We start from the raw sequence: 20,420 nt of genomic DNA on the forward strand, positions 1-20,420 counted from the left end.
TCTGCTGAGTTGGGGACCGAACCCAGAAATTCATGCAAGCGCCGGGCAGTGGTGGCGCACGCCTTTAATCCCAACACTCGGGAGGCAGAGGCAGGCGGATCTCTGTGAGTTCGAGGCCAGGCTGGAGCAACAGCCTCCAAAACAATACAGAGAAACCCTGTCTCGTAAAACCAAAAAAAAAAAAAAAAGAGAGAGAGAGATTCATGCAAGCTAGGCGAGCATCAACCAAGCTTCATCCCGAGCCCATTCAATAACCCACCTTGGTCAAACCAATTTTCTTACGGGCTATAGGGAACCAAAATGTGGAACTGGACCCCGCCTAAGAGGACTCACATCTCATTGGCCACAACCGATCACGTGCCCAACAGGCTTGTTCCCCGCCCCCGGGCACTCCAGCTGTCGATCAGGGGCTCCGCCCCGCCTCCGGCGCGCGGGCCAGTCCGTCTCTATAAAAGGCCGGGCGGGCGATGACGAGCGCGTGCGTCGGCGCGTCACGGCGGGGTGCGTGTGAGGTCATTGCGCGCGGGCGGGCGGGGTCCGACGGTTTGAACGAGACGAAGACGGAACCGGAGCCGGGCGCGCGGTCAGTGGACGCGGGTTCCCCGAGAGCCGGTGAGGCGGCTGGCGGGCCCGGGCGGCGGCAGCGGTCGGGAGCTCTCGGGAGGCAGCCCTCGTGAGCGGCGCGGCGCCGCGCGGGCGGTGGGGGGGAAGGGCGGGGCGGTGACCCGGCACGCGGCCTGGGCCGGGGGCGCGCGCTCCGTTGTCCCGAGGGCGGGGCGTGGGCCGGAAGTGGGGGTCGCTTAGTGGCTCCCGGCGAGGACCTGGCTGTACTGCTGAGCCCCGGAGGTGTTCACAAGGGGTGAGGTGGGGAACTCGCGGGGTAGGAAGCGTCATTGCATAATGGGTGGGGAGTTGGTCTGCGGAGTTGGACCCCAGAGAGCGACCTTAGGCAGATGCTTCAGCCTCAGTTTCCTCGTCTGTAAAATGGAGACAGTAGGTTGAAGCATAGACCTGTCTCAGCGCGGTGCCTGGCAAAAGTAAGGCGGTCAGCCGGCGTTTGTTGAGTGCCTAGTAGATGTCAGGCCTCGTTTCCATCAGGGGGTGGACAGGCAAAGACATGCTTTCTAGGAGTCTGCTTTGTGGGCAGAGAGCTGGGAAGCAAGAAAATGAGTACATGGCCAAGATAATTTCTGTAATTACTGTAAAAGGGTAATGCCAGTACTGCAGGGTGCAGCCTGACCTCTGCCCCTTGGAGATGAGGATCCGGAGGCTGGCCCACTGAGGGAAGTTAAGCTAGGCCTGATGTCTGCCCATGATGGGATGAATGTCTTGAAGAGCATTAATCAAGATCGCTCTTTAACGGGCCCTTCCTTGATTTAGCATTGTGTTATTTCATAGTCACATTGCCTTGAAGATACGTTATCTTCATTTTCTTTCTTTCCCCTCGATTGTATTTTGCTCATTTTGTCTTTATTTATTTTGGTGATGGGAGTTGACTCCGGTTCCTCCTCCCCTCCACATTGGGCACACACACTGTGTCACTGAGCTACTCTCTGCTCAGCCTCATTTTTGCAGAGGCAAGTCAGAGACTAGGTAGTGGAATGACTTGCCTTATGTTGTCCAGCAAGTAACTCAATTCCATTCATAACCTCATCTACAGGCATGCCTCTTGTGTCAAAGCACCAGCACAGGACACTGGGTTCCTTACTGTTAGGGTGTCCACTCGGAGTCTTACTCAGTCCTTACCACAGCTTTGTACAGATGGTAGGGTCTCGCCTATTTTACAAGTGAGCCATTTCTGAGGAGAGAAGTGTTTCATTCAGTCCCTCCCGACTTTCCCTAGGACCCGGAATGGTTCTTGGAGGGGAATACCTTGTACTTTAGCCCACTCTGAACTGTTGTGAGTCGGGGAGCCAGGAGTGGTGGCACATGCCTGTAGTTCTTACTCTTGGGAGGTAGAGGCAGGAGAATGAGGAATTCAAGGTCATCTAGCTTCAGAGCTAGTTCTTGAGCTCCTGTGAGAAAGAGCAGAATAGAAAGAGTTAGGGAGACTCCCAGGAGACTCACTGAAGGGACAGAGATACTTGAGTAGGTGGGAAGGGGATTTTTCATTGTGGTTATACCTAGGTCAGAGACTCCTGAAAGGGGTCTTGTTGTACTCAGGGGTCTTGCACTAAGGAATAAGCAGTGGACATTTTTGTTACTTTTTGGAGCAGGATCTGAACTCTGTAGCTCAGCCTGGCCTAAAATGCACTGTGTGGTCTACTGGTGCTGAACATGGAGTGACCTCTCTGCCTCAGCTTTCTGAGTGCTAGGTTTGTAGGCGTGGGCCCTGACTTCTGGCTCAAACCCTCTTACCAAAAAGAGTGAGGGAGAGAGCTCAGCTCTGAGAGCTAGTCTCTGTTTTGAGTGTCTGGAAGAACCAATTAATTGGTTGAGTGAGTGGATGTTTATTGCACATCCGCAGGGCGCCTAATCCCATGTATTTAGTGGCTACAGTTTGTGGAGCACATGGGACCTGGTATTAATGTCTTGCTAATGAAAGAGTTTGAAATAACATGATGGTGAAGGGCCATTAACCTTTTTTGAGCTGGGTGTGGTCAGGAGACACATGTGGCTTTACCAGCTGCTTTCATTTTATGGTAGCATGAGACACATAATACCCGATGTATACATGTATACCCAAGATAGGTTGTAAGTGTTCAGCCTGGCATCATGTCTTTTTGTTTGGGTGACTCTCATTGGTACTTGATAATAGCATCCTGCACACAGTATTCGTTTTACTTGTTCAGGGATTTTTAAACAGGAGAGAAATACCTCATTTGATTTGTGATTCAGAAAATTCTTTCTGGCTGCCGTTTAGGAACAGATTGAGACAGACTAATTTGAGGACTTGCAGGGGATCTTGAGCTGTTGGCAGCAGGTATCAGGCACAGTTCTCAGCACCGAAGATAGCATGAAAGGGAGACGGTCCCTACCCTGGATCCCGTTTGTTCCTATGGCTTATGTTTGATATAATGCCAGTTATATTCCATATTTCAGATAACTCTCAGATCCTTTTCAGGTGTTTATATTAATTTAGTTACTGAGTTCAGTAGCTTGCCCAAAGTCACATGGAATGGACTCATGTTTAAGCCTAGGTCCTCCAGTAGCCTCCTGGCTTAAGTCTGGCCTGGGAATCTCAGAAATGAAGGAATAATGCCAAATTTAGTGTGATAATTAAAGTCCCAGAGGTTTGAATGAAGTGCTCTGGAAGCATGAGGAATGATTTACCTGTGGAATGAGGAACAAAACTGTGCTGTTTCCTTGCTAGTTCTGCCAGCTGCCTTCAAGGAGTGTAGAGAGTGTTGGTAGGTAGCTTTCTGAAAAGAGTTTATATATTTGCTCTGTTCAATGTACTGTGTGAAATGTGGGGTTGTGGGGGTGGGGCATAGGACAGGGAGATCAGGCTAAGTTACCTGTGTTTGTAGACCTAGTCACCACTGCTCATAAGAGCACTGGGAGAGGGAACACCATCTTTGGTTCTCAGTCGAGAGTATGTGTGTGACTCCAGGCTTGCAGCAGCTCCATGCAGGAGATGAGAGTGGAAAGAGCCCCTCATACACTAGTTGCTAGGTGGAGGGGTGAAGTGCCCCAGGAGAGCTAAGGGCTGGGGTCTCATGGTTGTTGTAAACCGCTGTGAATACCATCCCTATTCCATTGGCAAGACTGATGTCTCAGGGAATTAGGACAATTCTAAGTATTAGGGTCACTATAAAACCTACTGTTTGGGCTAGTGAGATGGCTCAGCAGGTGAGTGATTGCCCCCAAGACCACATGGTAAAAGGAGAGAACCAAATTCTGGAAGTTTTCCTTCGACCTCCACAAACATAGGTATATGTACACACAAAAACACAAATAAAAAATGAGGGATGGTTGAATGGGAATTCAAAGAGTATGGCACCCACATTTATTAGTACCTTAGATGAGATTTATAGTTGAATATAATGATTGGTACATGTAGTACCAGCTGCTACCAAGCCTGAGGAAGAGGATAACACAAGCCTAGAAGTTTGAGTCTTGCCTGTGCAACATGGCGAGATCTGCATCACCAAATAAAAAGGTTATTTCAGGAGTCTGGCTGAAAGGTGAGGGGCAGCATTTTCTGAGAAATGGGAAAATGAGGCTGGGCAGGCTTGACTTGGCTGTAAATAATCAGGGCCTCCTTTCTTCACCCCTGAAATGAAGAGAGTGAAGTGGGCCTTGAAGAGGATTGTCAGTTCAATGACAGGTGTCCTTGAGAGACTTCATCCTTTGTTGGTGTCAGGTACTCCCTAGTCCCCCCAGAGAAGAGTAGGAACCAAGGACTTTTAGAGGTTGTCACTTGACCTCACTTGTATACAGTACCTAGGTTATTGGAGAGTAGATAGGTATTACTAGGGGTTGGCCCAGGGCTTGATGCAAAGCACTGTCATGGTGAGCAGTGCTCTCAGCCCTTAGTGTATGTGTTGTTGTTGATGACTTGAGACAAGGTCCTACTTAGTAGCCAGTGCTGGCTTGGGACTTGAGGTTGTCCTGCCTCAACCTCCTGAGTACAGTTATGCTTCCACCATGCCCACCTGGGTTATTTACTTATTCATTCATTCATTTATTCGTTTGTTCGTTCATTCATTTTTGCTGATGATTGAGCAGAGGCAACACATGTTCTATTACTCTGAACTACCCCCATAGCCCTTGGACTAGAGTTTTTGAACAGAATGTTGTTTGTGCATCAGCCTCCTGTAGGCAGAAGTTTCTGACCCACCAGCAGCTCCCACATAAACACACTGAGGCTTATAATCATTATAAAGCCTTGGTCAAATAGCCCAGGCTTGTTACTAGCTAACGCTTACATTTAAAGTAACCCATATTTCTTATTTATGCCTTGCCATGTGGCTTGGTACCTTTTCTCAGTATGGCATGCCCATCTTGCTTCTCTCTGTGTCTGCTTAAGACTCTTCAGATCCCGCCTTTCTTCCTCCCAGCATTCTGAGTTTGTCTTTCCTGCCTAACCTTATTCTGTTCAGCCATTGGCCAGTCAGGTTCTTTATTAAACCAATCACAGCAACATATATTCACACAGTGTAAAAGAATATTCCACAGCCTCCCTTTATAAAGTGTTTATCTTTTAGTATCTTTTGTGACTTGTACTTTGTGGGCCTAAGTTTTAGACTGACTAGTTTGGGGCATTTTTTTCAGGTCATGTTATGCTTGGAACTCTGGCTTCTGACTGAAATCTTAGTGTCTGGTTTCACTTCTCAGGGAAGAAGGCTGGGCTTAAAATTGAATATTTGTGCAGATTTGTTCTGGGTGATCTTGGGAACTGCTTGCCTTCACTTCCATGCTTACCATAACAGTAGCCTTCTGTCTTTGATTGTGTGTTGCAGAAGATGGCAGTGAATGTGTACTCGACGTCAGTCACCAGTGATAACCTAAGTCGACATGACATGCTGGCTTGGATCAATGAATCTCTGCAGTTGAATCTGACAAAGATAGAACAGTTGTGTTCAGGTAAGAGGAATCTACTAGAACCCCCCCCCTTTTTTTTAAGATATTATTTTCCTGTGTAGCCTTGGCTGTCCTGGAACTCTAGACCAGTCTGGCCTTGAACTCAAATATCCACCCGTCTCTATCTCCTGAGTACTGGGATTACAGTGTGCACCATAGCACCTGGCTCACTAGAGCACTTTTAAAAGCATATAGGGTTTGCACAGGCCTCTATATAGAGCCAGAGAGAGATTATAGTTTCTTTCTTTCTGCATAGTGCTGGGAGGTATGGCTCAGTTGATGGAGTACTTGCCTAGCATTCACAGGGCATTGGGCTTGATTGCCAAGGAGTGTGTGGGTATGACTGCCTGTGTGCTTGCATGTGGAGGTCAAGGTATCAGTGTCTTGTCTGTTGCTCTCCACTTAGTTGCTTTGAAACAGGGTCTGTCACTGAGCTGGAGAACCGGAGGTAGAAGCTTGCTGTTTTGGCTAGGCTTTCAGTTCAGGGGAGGCTGACTGGTGAGGTCTTGATTGGCCTATCCATCCCCTAATGCTGGGGTTATAGGCATGCACACCACCCCCTGGTTCTTAACATGGGTGTTGGGGATTCAAACTTAGATATTCTCCATTGTGCTTGTAGTGCAAATGCTCTTACTCACTGAGCCATCTCCTCAGCTTTGCCTTGTCAGTACTGTAAAACGGGATCCTCCACAGTTAGTAGATGAATTTAAGAACATCTATATACCAGAGTTGGGTGTGATGGTACATATTATCAATCCTAGCTTTTGGGAGGCAGAGGCAGGCAGATCTTTGAGTTCAAGTCCAACTTTCTACATAGCCTATGTGCAAGTACTAGGCCAGCTAAGACTACATGATGAAACCCTATCTCAAAAACAAAAACACCCCCTCCCACACACATACAGGGGTGGGAAAGGGATATGTCAGCTTCCTAAGAAGTTGGGGTTACAGACAGCCTGAACAACCAGGCTCAGCTATAAACACTTCTCAGACATCTCCATTTAACCAGTGTATTTCTAAGAGGAAGGTAGAGGTACCTCTGATTTCAGATGGGAAAGATGGCTTGGAGAATTTGAATATAGAGCCAAGAGCACAATGGGATTTGAACCTTGTTCCAAATCAAGAACCTGTATTCTTTAGTCCCTGTACTCTATTTGCACTGGACTTTTTCTTAACTAACTGGTGCCATTTGTGTTGATTTAAAGAGACTGCCATTCCCTAGCTGCTTCTTCTGGTGCTCAGCTTTTCTACTTCCTTTTTTTTTTTTTTTTGAGGGGGGAGGAGCTCCTTCTCTTGGTCTTGGTTTCCTTTGCCTCATTTGCCTTGTGAGGTCCAATCTGTTTTACAGTTGTCCAGAGGGAGGTGGTATAGGAAGAATGAGTGACTAGTGGTCCCAAGAGTGAGTGACCTTTATTAGCTTTATTTTGTTGTAAGGTAGTTTGTGCCTCAGATTTGTGCTGCTGTCCTCTATCTCCTATCCATTTTCTCAGCTTTTCATTGCTGTGCCACATTTTGTTGGAGGCTTTTTAAAGCACTTGTTTGCCTCGTGCTATGAGTAATGTGGGAGTGAGGTCATCTTTGTTTTCATTGGAGACTGCTTTCACCAGCAGTTTTTCCCTAAACTTTCTTTCTGTCTATAAATACAGTCCAAAATATTTCTCACTTAATTAGAAGATGCATCTCTTCCTGTGTAGATAAGTTGTGCATGTCCCAATCTGGCCCCAGGTTTCTCTCTTTTTTTTGTTGTTGTTATGGGACGCTTCACAAATTTGTGTGTCGTCCTTGTGCAGGGGCCATGCTAATCTCTGTACCGTTTCTTTTTTTCTTTTTCTTTTTCTTTTTTTTTTTTCCGAGACAGGGTTTCTCTGTATTGTCTTGGAGGCTGTCCTGGAACTCACTTTGTAGACCAGGATGGCCTTGAACTCACAGAGATCCTCCTGCCTCTGCCTCCCAAGTGCTGGGATTAAAGGCGTGCGCCACCAACGCCCGGCCAGGCTTCTCTTATTTAGGCAGGGAGTCATATCATGGCATAAAGAGGCCTTGTGACCCTGTGTGAATTCTTTGATGGTCTTCTAGAACTGTTTCCTCAGCTGTGAACTGGTACAGTAGTTCTGGCTTACCAGCTTGGCTCTTGTCAGGGGCCCCTGTAATGTTGATACCTGTCAGACCCTGGTAGTGAGTAAAAATTTCTTCATTTTAAAGATGAGGAGATTGCCCATGGGGCATAACTTAGACATTGCAGAGCCTGTTTGAACCTAGTTTGTGTGTGTGTGTGTGTGTGTGTGTATGTGTGTGTATATGTGTGTGTGTGTGTGTGTGTGTGTGTGTGTGTGTGTGTGTATGTGACATGTTCATGGATGCCTATGAAGGCTAGGAGGATATTTGGATCCCTGGAGCCAGAGTTGCAGATGCTTGTGAGCTGTCTGATGGGGGTGCTGGGAAATGAGTCTGCAAAGCAGCCAGTGCTCTCAATTACTGAGCCATCTCTTTAGTGCCCCCACCTTACCCTTTTTTAATTCTGTAACCAAGGGTAGTTGGTTTCTAACTTGTGACTATTCTCCTGCCTCTGCTTCTCACATGTTGGGATTACCTGTATGATATTACACATGGCATATGTTGCATTTTTAGAGGCATTTGGAACAGAATTGAACAAATATAATTGTATATTAATTAGTTATAATGATACTGTTTTACAATAAACTCTGAAGTATTTCAGCTTTTCTGGCTCCTGCCACTATTCTTATCCCAGATAAGATGGTTTTCCTTAGTAGAAAGTGTTGAGTGCAAGACGTTTAGCTGATATGCTAGTAAATTATATTCATTGTTAGTTGTCCCCTTGAAAGCTGCGGGGGATGGCGCTTAGAGTATGTAGGTGGTTGCATTGTGTTTCACATTGGTGTTTTGAACACAGCTCTCACTTGTAGCCTGATATCACACAGGAGAAGCTGCCAACTCTTCCTGAAGAGTTGTGTGTGGGGGTGCTTCTCAGATCCTGTGTGTCTAAAACCTTCAGCATGGGTCTGATTCATCCTTATTGAACTTTTCATAAACAATGGGTCAAAAAGACCAGAAATTCCCACCAAGCACAGTTTTTATGAGGGAAAGATGGATTTTTCTCTAGAAGTTCAAAGCTGGGGTCCTTCCCTGTAAATGTGCTGCTGGCTGTGATTTGACTGAGTGTCATCAGTACCCATAGCTCCCCACTTGCCCACAGAGTAAGGAGCCCTTGCTTGGTTCTGGAAGTGAGAAAGGGTGAGGAGACCTGTGACACTGGCAGGTTGATCAACTTTGGAGTGCTATCCAGTCAAGTCTGCAGATACCATCAGAGAAGGAATCGTCTTCACACGGAATGATTTTGACATCATACAGTGATTTTTGACAGCACGCTTGCTTTTGTCCAGAAGGAGCCATGAGTTGCTTTTTGCTTCCCTGTGTGTGGTGGACAGTACTGTTAATTTATTTGTATCAATCTTCTGTTGGTGAATTGGGTATGTAGTTTGTTTCTAGTTTCTTGCCCCTCAGACTGTTATCAGTGAGTAACATACAAACAAAAGCAATGTTTAAACAGTTCTGTTTACTGCTTTAAAAATCAAAATAGCATTTTCCTTTGTTGAAATATTTTGAGCTTGAGTTTTTTCTCATCATTAAAATTTTATTTTACATACCAATCAGTTTCCCCTCTCCTCCTCCCATCCCTACCCCCAACTCCTCCCTTCTACCCCTCCATCCACTCCTCCTCCATCTCCATTCCGATGGGGTAAGGTCTGTACTAATGACTCTTTAGCCCTTTCTCTTCAGTTAAAAGCAGGAAATCCTTATTAATCATCTAAGATGATAAAGTGGCATGTGCTCTTTGAAGCCTAAATACTCTCATCACTTTTAGTAGTCATGTGTGTTTAGTGTATGTTAATATTAAGTACTGGAGTTATGCATTTTGTGTGTGATGTTTGGGTGTGAGGGGTCTAGTGTGCTGTGGTGCACATGTGGAGATCAGAGGACAGGTCTTGAGTTGATTCCCTTCTACCTTGTTGAGGCAGGGTTTCCTCTCTCTTTCTACTAGTCTGTGTACTCTATGCTTGCTGTAGCACAGCTTCCTGTCTGCTGTAGGAATGCTGGGATTACAGGTTACAGTGTATCTGACCTTTTCTGGGTCTTGATCACCTGATCCACCTTTTTTTAGCTTCCTGAGTTATGATAGTGTAGATGTGTACCATCATGCCTAATGTAAGTGAATATTGGCTAGGATTTTCATTAGACTTTACAGGAGTGCCTGAACCAGGCTGAACATCAGTACACTTGAGATAAGAAATTGTCTGATAACTGGGCTGTGCCATAGCCTTGTATTTTGTGGTCTCTGTTCCTAAGCAGAGCTTTAGAGTGGAGCCAGTGAACATCCTGACATTGCCTTAGCTTCCTTCCATTAGTTCACACTGTCAAGCCAGAGACTGAGTGGACTATTGTTGCTGAAGATTGTTGTGATGTTGAAGCTTTGCTTGCGTTGTCAACTTTTGCCCTAGTCTCAGCTGCCTTTGTCATTCAGGGACTGGAAAGGATTTCCTGCCTTTTTTTTTTCTAGCTGAAACATTTATGGAAAGGGTAGGGGGATTGGACATGGTAGTTCTTATCGGTAAACCCAGCATTTGAGAATTTCAGGAAGGAGGATTATTGAGAGTTTCAGACCAGCCTGGGCTGCATAGCATAGCAAGATCCTGTCTCTACACCAGTTAACCAACCACCCAAACAAACAAACAAACTAAACCCCCTGGATCCTTGTATATAGCTGGGAAGCTCTATCCCCAGCTTTTTTAGTGGGACCTTAAACCTTAATTTTTTTTTCCTTCAGTTTATTAACACTGTTTTGGTCAATGAGAGTGTAGCCACATGGTACAGTCCCTTCCTAGAAAATGCTTTTCTTGATGATATGGTGTCAACCTATGTGGACTTCTAATGTGGTGAACAGCCATGCTTGGGAATCAGGAACTCGATGTAATGCTAGGGTTGGTCTCTGGCCTCTGTGGTATTTATTGGGCCACATATTTTGGTCCCTGTTTTTAAATTTCTTTGTGTGTGTGTGTGTGTGTGTGTGTGTGTGTGTGTGTGTGTGTGTGTGTGTGTTGGGGCTTGAACTCAGTGCTTGGCAAGTGCTCTGTCACTGAGCTACATACATCCCCAGGGACTCTCATGTTTAGTTTTTAAAAGTTACACTGTTTCTAAGGATTCTTTTGAGTTCTAAAATAAAGACTAATGATTTTTTTGAGCAGACAACTTGCTAAGAGGCAGATGACTTCTGCTGCTAAGTAGTTGGTTGGCTGGTTAGTATATTTGTTTACTATTTAGCTGTAAAAAATATTGTGCTGGGTGTGGTGTTGCATGGCTTTAATCTCAGCACTTAAGAGGCATGTCTCTGTGGGTTCAAGGCTAGTGTATTCTACATAGTAAGACTCTGTCTCAAAACAAAACAAAAACTATGTGTGTGTATGGTGTATGTGTAGGGGCTTGCATGTGCCATGATGGCATGGTGGAAGCCAGAGAACAACTTTGTGTAATTTGTTCTCTTGTATGTTTACCTGGGTTCCAGGGATAGAACTCAGATCTCCAGACTTGCATAGCCAGCACCTTTAGGTACTGAACCATTTCACTGAACCAAGTCACTTGCCTCAGCTTCTCTAAGTGCTGGGGTTACAGGTATGTACCACTACACCCAGCTCCTCCAGTTTTCTGCTAACCTAGTTCAGAAGAGAGATCTTTGAAATCCCCTGTGCCCCTGTGGAGAAGAGTGAGTCTGTATCTTTGTGAAGATTTAGAAAATGTATTGCCTCTTTTTTCCTTTTTGCTGTTCTGGCATTCATTCTCTTTCTAGTAGTTATAAGAATTTCTAACAAGAGTTAGACTCTCATAGCAACCTTCATTTTCTGCCTGTTTTCCAGTTGAAACTTTGTTAAAGAATTTGTCAAATAAAACCAGCTTTGAGTTAGCACTTCAGAGGTTGAGGCAGTGGGATTACTATGAGTTCATGGCCAGCCTGGGCCCACAATAAGTTCCAGGTCTGCCAGAGCTACATATTTCTAAAACCAAACATAAGACCCCTTGTCATTCTATTAATAGAGTAAAAATTATTATGTGAACGAGTGTTTACCTGCATGTGCGTCTGTACATCACACAAGTGTGCTGGGTACCCTTGGTGCCAGAAGAGGTCATTGGATCCCCTGGAAAATGGCGTTAGAGACAGTTGTGAGTGTGGATGCTGGGAATCAACATGTCCTCCATAGGAGCTCCCAGTGCTCTTAACTGCTGAGCCATCTCTCTAGCCTTTTGTTAATAGATTCTTTAAAATTGATTTTGCATTTTTATAACAACCCCCCCACAGAAAAAATTTGGCTTGTTGTGTGTGTATGTGTGTGTGTGTGTGTGTGTGTGTGTGTGTGTGTGTGTGTGTGTGTGTGCACACATGTGTGCTGTTGCCCACAGAGGCATGAGATTCCCCTGGAGCTGAAGTTACAGGTGATTAAGAACCACCTGATATGGCTGTTGGGAACTAAACTGGGGTTCACTGTAAGAGCTGTATATGTTCTTAACAATTGAGCATCTTTGTAGCTCCATCTTTTTGGTTGCCTATGGTCCACTGTACAAATTTAAATTGTATTTGGGGCCTGGGAATGTAGAGTACTTGACTAGTACATGTAAGCCCTGGGTTTCACCCTGAGCTCCACACCTACAATGGGGTGTGTTGTCTCATGCTTAAAAACCTCCACACTCAGGAAGTGAAGGCAGGAGGATCAGAATTTCCAGGTTATCTCTGCTTATTTGAATTTGAGCCTAGTCTAGGCTACATGAGAGTTATCATTAACAAATTGTATTGAGTTAAATAGATGTGGATGGATGACTGTACCTTTTTAACTAGTAGTATTTAGAGTGGGTCATAGTAGTGTATACCTTTTATCCTAGCACTCACGAGGCAGAGGCAGGTGGATCTCTTTGAGTCCAAGGCTAGCCTGTCTACATTGAGAGTTTCAGGCCAGCCAAGGCTGCATTGTAAGATTCTGTCTGTGGGGGAAAAGTGGCATTCGGTGATCCAGTTTATTGAATTTCTGTTTTGTGTTATTGTTGATTCAGGGGCTGCATACTGTCAGTTTATGGACATGCTCTTCCCTGGCTCCATTGCTTTGAAGAAAGTGAAATTCCAAGCTAAACTAGAACATGAATATATCCAGAACTTCAAAATATTGCAAGCAGGATTCAAGAGGATGGGTGTTGACAAAGTAAGTGAGCTTTATTCCTTTGTTTAGGTTACTTTTTTACATTTAAAATTTTTTATTTAAGTTTTAGATATCTTTAACAAAAAGATTCTGTGTGTGTGTGTGTATGTGTGTGTGTTTGTATATGGCACATGCAAGAGGATAACTGGGGGGAAATCAGGTCATTAGGCATGTGTCTTTACCCATTGAGCTGTCTCTTTGCTCCACACTCCCTTTGATTTGGTTTTGTTTTTTGAGACAGGCTCGCTCTATGTAGTCCTGGCTGTACTGGAACTCACTATGTAGACTAGGCTGGTCTCAAATTCACAGAGATCTGACTGCCTCTTCCTCTCAAGTACTGGGATTAAAGGTGTGTACCAGCTTTGTTGGCCCTTTTAAAATCATTTTTTGAGAGTCTGTTTAGTTCAGGCTGGCCTTGAATTCACAGTGTAGCCCATGCTGACTTTGAATTCATGGTAGTCTTCATACTTCAGCTTCATAAGTGATGGGATTACAGGTGTGAGGCACTCTGTGGGCTGGACATTTTCTCTTTCCAATTTATGTCACCTCTAGTTTCTAGTTAACAGGAGTTACAGGGAGCCAGGTTTTCCTTTACCCCCTTCTCTACTTCTTTCACTGTCTTCTTTATGGTCTGAATTTAATAATGGTTTGGAGCAGTCAACTTGTGAATCTGAACCAGTGTTTTAAAAAAATTAAAAATTTAAAAGACTTATTTATTCTATGTATATGAGGGTTTTGCTTATATATATGTATTGTATCGTGTGTGCAGACTGCCTGTGGAGGTCAGAAGAGCGGGTTTGAGCCCCTGGAATTGCAAGTGGCTGTGAGCCACCATTCGGGTGCTAGGAATCAAACCCAGGTTCTCTGTAAAAGCAACAAGTGATCTCTCCAGCCCCTAAAACTTTGTTTTGTTCTATTTTATTGAGAGAGAGGGGAGAGAGTGCATGAGTGCATGTATGTGTGTGCATGTGTGACAGCACCTTTACCCACTGAACCATCTCACTGGTCCTGTATCATACTTGTGAGTCTTTCTTTGCCCCACCAGCCAGCTCCCAGATAAATGGCACAGGGACTTCTATTAATTATGAAAGCTTGATCTTAGCTTAGGCTTGTTTCTAACTAGTTCTCATAACTTAAATTGACCCGTTTCTACTTATGTGTTACCACATGACTAGTGGATTTTACCTCTTTTCCTATGTTCCCTCTGACTCCGCCTTCCCAGCATTCACTGTACCTTGAAAATCCTGCCTAGCTATTGGCAGTTTAGCTTTTTATTAAACTAATCTGAGTTACACTTCTTCACAGTGCACCAAAATATTCCACAACACATGCTAGTGGTTTTTTTGTCTTTTGTTTTTTAAGTATTATTTAATCTCTACTAGTCTGAGGCCTATCTTAATTTCTAGATTTACTTCTATAAAATATATTGTTCTTGATTCTGCATTATGATTTATTTTTTCCCTTCCTTATCTCCCTTATCTCCCTCCCCTCCCTCATCTCCCTTCCTCCTTCCCTCTCCTCCCTCCCTTTCTATATAGATTCTTACTTTGTAGCCTAGGCTGACCTCAAGTTTGACATGCTCCTGTCTCAGCTCCCAGAGTGTTCACCCAGCCAGGGGATTTCTCTTTATGCCTTTTCTTTCAGTGTGTCTTGATGTGTGGCTATGACTTTGCTGATAGTGGTTCTCAGGGGTGCAGAGGATGCAGTACAAGACCTTGTGCAGCCAGGCAGGCACTGGACCACAGCCTGGTCCTTGTTCCTTTTTTGTTCAACATTTTTCCTCGGGAGTTTGGGGAACTTGACTAGGGATTGGTATTGTAATGAAAGCAAACTGATCTTAGCAGTAAGATCTCGTAAACATTTTCTCATTTTGGCAGAGCTTGTAGTGTTGTGATGAATGGGCAGGTTTGATGCTTGCCTCTGCTTTGGTCTAAACAGTCTTGATTTTTCTCTGCAGATAATTCCTGTGGATAAATTAGTAAAAGGAAAATTTCAGGACAATTTTGAGTTCGTTCAGTGGTTCAAGAAGTTTTTTGATGCAAATTATGATGGAAAAGAGTATGATCCTGTAGCTGCCAGACAAGGTCAAGAAACTGCAGTGGCTCCTTCTCTTGTTGCTCCAGCTCTGAGTAAACCGAAGAAACCTCTGGGCTCCGGCAGTGCAGGTAAACAGAACCATTAGCCCAGTTCTGATAATTCCACTTGCTCAACATTGGGCACAGGTGTTCCACATAGAACTATGCTGTAGCCCTGAATCAGGAGATTTGAGTAACCATAGATCTGCCTGTGCTTTTGGCAGGGACATGGATTCTGCATGTGGTAGATACATGTCTGTGCTCTGCAGCTCTGTGGGAACCTGTTCACTCTTGCCCCCAGGGTCTTCCTCCTATATAAAATGGGAAGTTAACACTTGACTCTGGCCTGGTTGAGTTACTGTGTGCTGTGTTACCTAAGGGCTTTTTTGTTGTGTGTAATAGAATTTACTTATGTTAGCTCACATAAGAGTTACATGGGAAGTTAGGGCATTTTATAAATACCCAAAAGGGTAAGTTACAGTTATTTCTAGGTCTTTCAGGGATCCTTCTAGGCTGTCTGAATCATCTTGCTGTCAGTCCGCAGGCTGGCTTTCTGTGCCTGATTATGGCTTCTTTTGTGGAGAGGAATGGGAGAGCTGCTGTGGCTTGCTTTGCTGCTAGCAGGGTCTAGGAGGGAGGGGAACATGGGTGGTAGAGAGTTTCTTGGAATGTTTGGGCCTCTGGTTTTCCAAGATGTCTTTTTAGTAGTATATTCACAGAACATGTACTTAACGTTCTGGGCTACCACTCCCTGCTAAAGATGGGGGTGTTTTTTTTTTTTTTTTAATTTTATTTTGAGACAGGGTTTTTGGCCCAGGCTGGCCTTGAACTCACTGTGTAGCTAAGGATAACTTTGAACTTTGTTCTTCCTGCTCCATCTATTGGAGTTTTATTTGAATAACTTTATTAAGAAAGAATTCACACACCATACATTTTACCTTCTTAAAATATTTAACCTAAAAAAAAAGAAATTAAAAATTTTTAATGTATCTGGATGTTTTGTTTGCATATACGTCTGTATTACATATGTGCCTGGTGTCCTCAGAGGTCAGAGAGGGTGTTGAATTCCCTGGAACTGGAATTATAGATGGTTGTGAACCACCATGTGGGTGTTGGGAATTGAACCAGGTCCTCTGGAAGAGCAGCAAGTGCTATTAACTTCTGAACCATCATCTCTCCAGTTCCTCAGTGTGTGTGTGTGTGTCTGTGTATGTGCAGGTGCATTTGGAGGTCAAGGACTACCTTGGGTATTCCTCAGGTACCATTCACCTGTTTTTTGAAATACCTCATTGGCCTGGAACTTGTTTAATAGACTAAGCTGGCTTGTCAGGGAGTCCTGGGTTCTGTCTTTCTCAGCCTCTCCATCACTGGGATTATAAGCATGCACTATTACACAGGTAGCTGTTCTGGCATTGACTATGTAGACCAGGCTGGCCTCTGCCTTCCAAGTGCTGGGATTAAAGGTGTACACTGCTGCTTCCTTCGACAGCTCTTTTTTTTTTTAAGTCAAAGAATTTTAGCCATATTACCACAGACAATTTAAGGGTATTTTGATCACCCCAAAAGAAGCCTATTTCCTCTAACGTTTCTCCCTTTTCTAGCTCTAGTCATCTACTTACCTGTTTTCTGTCTATGGCTTCAGTTATTTTGGACATTTTTCTATAAATAAAGCCATAGAATATGTGCCATCTTGTATCTATCTGGCTTCCTTTACTTAGCACAGTAATTAGTTCATCTGTGCTGTAGTATTTATTAACTTTTTTGTTTGTTTGTTTGGATGTTTTGGTTTTCTGAGACAAGATTTCTCTATGTAACAGTTCTGGCTCATCTAGAACTCACTGTCTAGACCAGACTGGCCTCAGACTCACAGAGACCTGTCTGCCTCTGCTTTCCAAAAGCTTGGATGAAAGGTGTGTATCACCACACCCAGCTGATACTTTTTATTTTTTTATTGTTTGGTGTGTGTATGTTCTGTCTCACAAATGCTAGGGAAGCTGTGTGAGACTTCTGAAACTTATCAGCTCCCCCTACATCTACACCTTTTTTTTTTTAAAAGTGTTTCTTTTTTTTAAGATTTATTTATTATATATACAGCATTCTGCCTGCATGTATGCCTGCAGGCCAGAAGAGGGTATCAGATTTCATTACAGATGGTTGTGAGGCACCATGTAGTTGCTGGGAATTGAACTCAGGACCTCTGGAAGAGCAGCCAGTGCTCTTAACCTCTGAGCCATCTGTCCAGCCCACATCCACACCTTTTAAAAATTTTTTTTGAGACAGGCTCTTACAAAGTTGTCCGGTTGGTCCTTGAACTTGTGATATTCTTGCCTTGTCCTTCCAAGCAGCCTGGCTTAGTACTTGATTATTTTTGTTGCAGGATAATATTCCATTGTTTGAATATTTCATTTGTCTATTGATGGTCATTTGAGTCGTTGCTGGTGTTTGGTTGTTATGAGTAATGCTGCTGTGAAGTTCATGTGTAGTTTCTGTGTGGCATATCTTTTTTTTTTTTATGAGACAGGGTTTCTCTCTGTGTGGCATATCTTTTTATTTCTCTTGGATGTATGTGTCCTCAGGAGTGTATTTTGAAGCTGAATTCCTAGGCTACATGAAAGTGTTTATAGAGCTGCCTGTTTTCCAGAGCAGCTGGTCACTGCCAAACTATTAGCAGTGTCTTATCATCAGTGGTGTAGGAGGGTTCTGGTTGCCCTCAGAATTGTGGACTTTTTATTCCTTAGCTGTTGAGAATGGCAACTACATAGGTAATCTTGGATGTAGCATATTTCAGATCCTGCTAACAACTGAGTGGAGTCTTGTAGTAAACATTTAGTGTTCAGGACAAACAAGTTCTAGAGAGCACCATCCAAAGGAAATGCCTATGACTGTGGACCAAAGGTCTGTGATCATAGATTTTGGGGTACTGGGAAGATGAGATGTTTCTAAGTCTAGCATAATATCTGTGTTTTACAGAATAATTGCTAGATGAATAACTAAAGTGAGGAAGTGAGGAGTGTTACATTTATCTTGAAGTAGCCTATTCCTAGTTATATTAACTTGGAGATCCTTTCCTGTCACTGCTTCATTTGCCTTTTGGCTATAAACACTGAGAGATCTGTAAATCTTAGTCACTGAGGTTCTTTTTCTCTCCTGACCCTGTAGACACCTAAAAGGTGAGCTCTGAAGTGGAAAGGGGGGGGGGGGGCTCTGCTCCCAGCCTTTGTGAGCTCCTTACCAAATCCAGTGAGTTAGAGGGAGCTAGTTTTCCAGTAGGAGTGCAGTACTTCAGTACCAGCTGGAATTGTGATCTGTTCTTGATACAAGGTTTGCCTTTGATCCATGAAACTACCTTGCTTGTGGGTTAAGGTTCATCATTTTATGTTCCAGTGTGATTACACCATTTAGCTGACAGTTCACTGCAACAGAGTGAAGATCTTATTGAAGGACTTATCCCCAGCATGAAGGAGCTTGCTAAAATTGTTAAGTCTGCTGCTGGGTTAAGAACCACTTTGTGTTGGGAGGTTGTGCTGTTTTATTTGGGTTCTCTAGTATCACTTCCCTTCATTGACTTGTCTGTGGAAAGCAGTTGATTACAGACCTCGCTTTTTGTGTATTTCTGTCTGTTTTTGAAATTCCTCCTAACACAGTCTTCTCTCAGCTCCACAGAGACCCATTGCAACACAGAGAACTACTGCAGCTCCTAAGGCTGGCCCAGGGATAGTGCGAAAGAACCCTGGTATGGGCAATGGCGACGACGAGGCAGCTGAATTGATGCAGCAGGTATGTCCCTCTTGTGTTGTTGACATTGTCATTATGGAACCCTTACTTCACTCCTGAGGGGCAGGGCTTCTCTGCTTGCCTGATCAGTTTTCTTGACATGTGAGCCTTTGGTTACAGAGTGGGCCATGAGCTGTAGAGTAGAACAGGGTTTGGGCTGGTACCAAAGAAACCTATTTCTGTCTGGAAATCAACTTAAAAGATTTTTTAATTTTTACTTTGTGTGTTTATGTGTCTGACGTGTGTACAGAGGCCAGAAGAGGTCAGTGGATCCCCTGATGCTAGAGTTATAGGCAGTTATGATCCACAGTGTGGATCATAGTTAGTTCTTGAACCTTGTTGGAATGCCCTCAGATTCTCTGGGATTAAGAGAGTGAAAGATAATGGAGAGTTGCTTTCTGGATATTGAGAATGGAAATGCTACGAAAGGCACTGTTCTTCACAATTCAGTGACTGGAGGTATATCAGAAAAACAAAATGGGGACCGTTGATCCTCTTTGTATTAATCCTACCTTTGCTCATTGCTTTTGGGTGATTATTTTGACTCAGTCATGCTGTTGCTGTGAAATATAGAGTCCTGGAGGAAAAGGAAACCTCCCTAAAACTTCAGAGGAAGCAGTTGCAGAACAAAAAGGATATAAGAGTATAAAGAGTGGTTGACTGAGGCCACATGGCTAGCAAGTTGACCCGGCATTCTACAGAAACAGTTTTCTTCATGATGAGCACAAGGAGGAACTGAGACCAGCTCTGTCATTATCAGTTAGCCTCTCTGGGCTGAATAATTCATGTGTGAGTTGGGGGCTAATATTTTGTGGGTGGTTTTTTGGTTGTACTTTTTTTTTTCTTTTGAGATAGGGTCTTACTATGCAGACTATGCTGGCTTGAACTTGTGTGTGTACTGCAATCTCTGCTTCCCAAATGCTGAGATTACAGATGTGTACTGCTATGCCTGGAGGGAGCTAATACTTGCTCATAACAATTCAGATATCTGGAATGGTATTTGGTACAGATTCCATTGGGATAAAGACAGTGCACAAAAGACAGTTCTGATTATTCTTATAGTCTGGATAGAATGGAGTAGATGCTGTAGTGTTCTTTAAAAGTTCACATCGATTAGAACTTTTTGACTATGTGAGAAAAAAGAATGAATCAGAAAAAGGAGACTTCCCTAAAACTTTAGAGTAGTGGTTCTTAAGCTGTGGGTTGAGACCCCTCTCTACAACCTGTCTCCAAAAAATGCTTATATTATGATTCATAGCATTAGCCAGATTATAGTTATGAAGTAGCAATGAACATAATTTAATGGTTGGGGTCACAACAGCATGAGGAACGGTATTAAAGGGTCACAGCATTAGAAAGGTTGACAACCCACTGTTTTAGAGGAAGCACTTGCAGGAAAAAATAACAAGAGTGTAAAAAGTGGTCAGAAATACAGAATTGTCTAATGTTTTTTATAGCTACTTATGCCATTTGTAAGGTTTTACAGATGAACATAGTGTAGTTAGAATTCACTTCTGGTTTCGTAGCTGAATAGGAGATTGAGGAGGTATAGTGAGGTTCTTTGCCATTTGTAAGGTTTTACAGATGAACATAGTGTAGTTAGAATTCACTTCTGGTTTCGTAGCTGAATAGGAGATTGAGGAGGTATAGTGAGGTTCTTTGCTTGCACCCTTGATGGGGGAAATCTTCCTGTGTATATGTTTATCTTATTGGTTGATAAAGCACTGTTGGCCAATAGGGAAGCAAGATAGGTGGGACTAGGAGTTGAGGCGGAGTCTGGGAAATGTAGTCA

General features: G+C 43.7%; 1 protein-coding gene and 1 pseudogene across 3 annotated transcripts in view; one reads left to right on the forward strand and one right to left on the reverse strand.

Annotated features, from left to right (window-relative positions):
- The first annotated feature begins 464 nt into the window (after positions 1-464).
- Positions 465-20,420, forward strand: part of Mapre1 (microtubule associated protein RP/EB family member 1) — a 25,914-nt gene continuing 5,958 nt past the window's right edge. Inside the window, exons 1-5 of one of the 3 annotated variants that reach the window (XM_040746527.1) lie at positions 465-612; positions 5,406-5,529; positions 12,637-12,782; positions 14,737-14,944; positions 18,510-18,631. In XM_040746527.1, the coding sequence (XP_040602461.1) occupies positions 5,409-5,529; positions 12,637-12,782; positions 14,737-14,944; positions 18,510-18,631 (597 nt within the window). In that variant the 5' untranslated portion in view covers positions 465-612; positions 5,406-5,408. Of the gene's footprint in view, positions 613-779; positions 860-5,405; positions 5,530-12,636; positions 12,783-14,736; positions 14,945-18,509; positions 18,632-20,420 lie in introns of those variants that run through there. The other 2 variants (XM_040746528.1, XM_040746529.1) reach the window with 2 other exon arrangements.
- LOC121140574 lies at positions 7,269-7,353 on the reverse strand (annotated as a pseudogene).

The sequence above is a fragment of the Mesocricetus auratus genome, unplaced genomic scaffold, assembly GCF_017639785.1.
Source record: "Mesocricetus auratus isolate SY011 unplaced genomic scaffold, BCM_Maur_2.0 Super-Scaffold_100004, whole genome shotgun sequence".
NCBI classification, from domain to species: domain Eukaryota; kingdom Metazoa; phylum Chordata; class Mammalia; order Rodentia; family Cricetidae; genus Mesocricetus; species Mesocricetus auratus.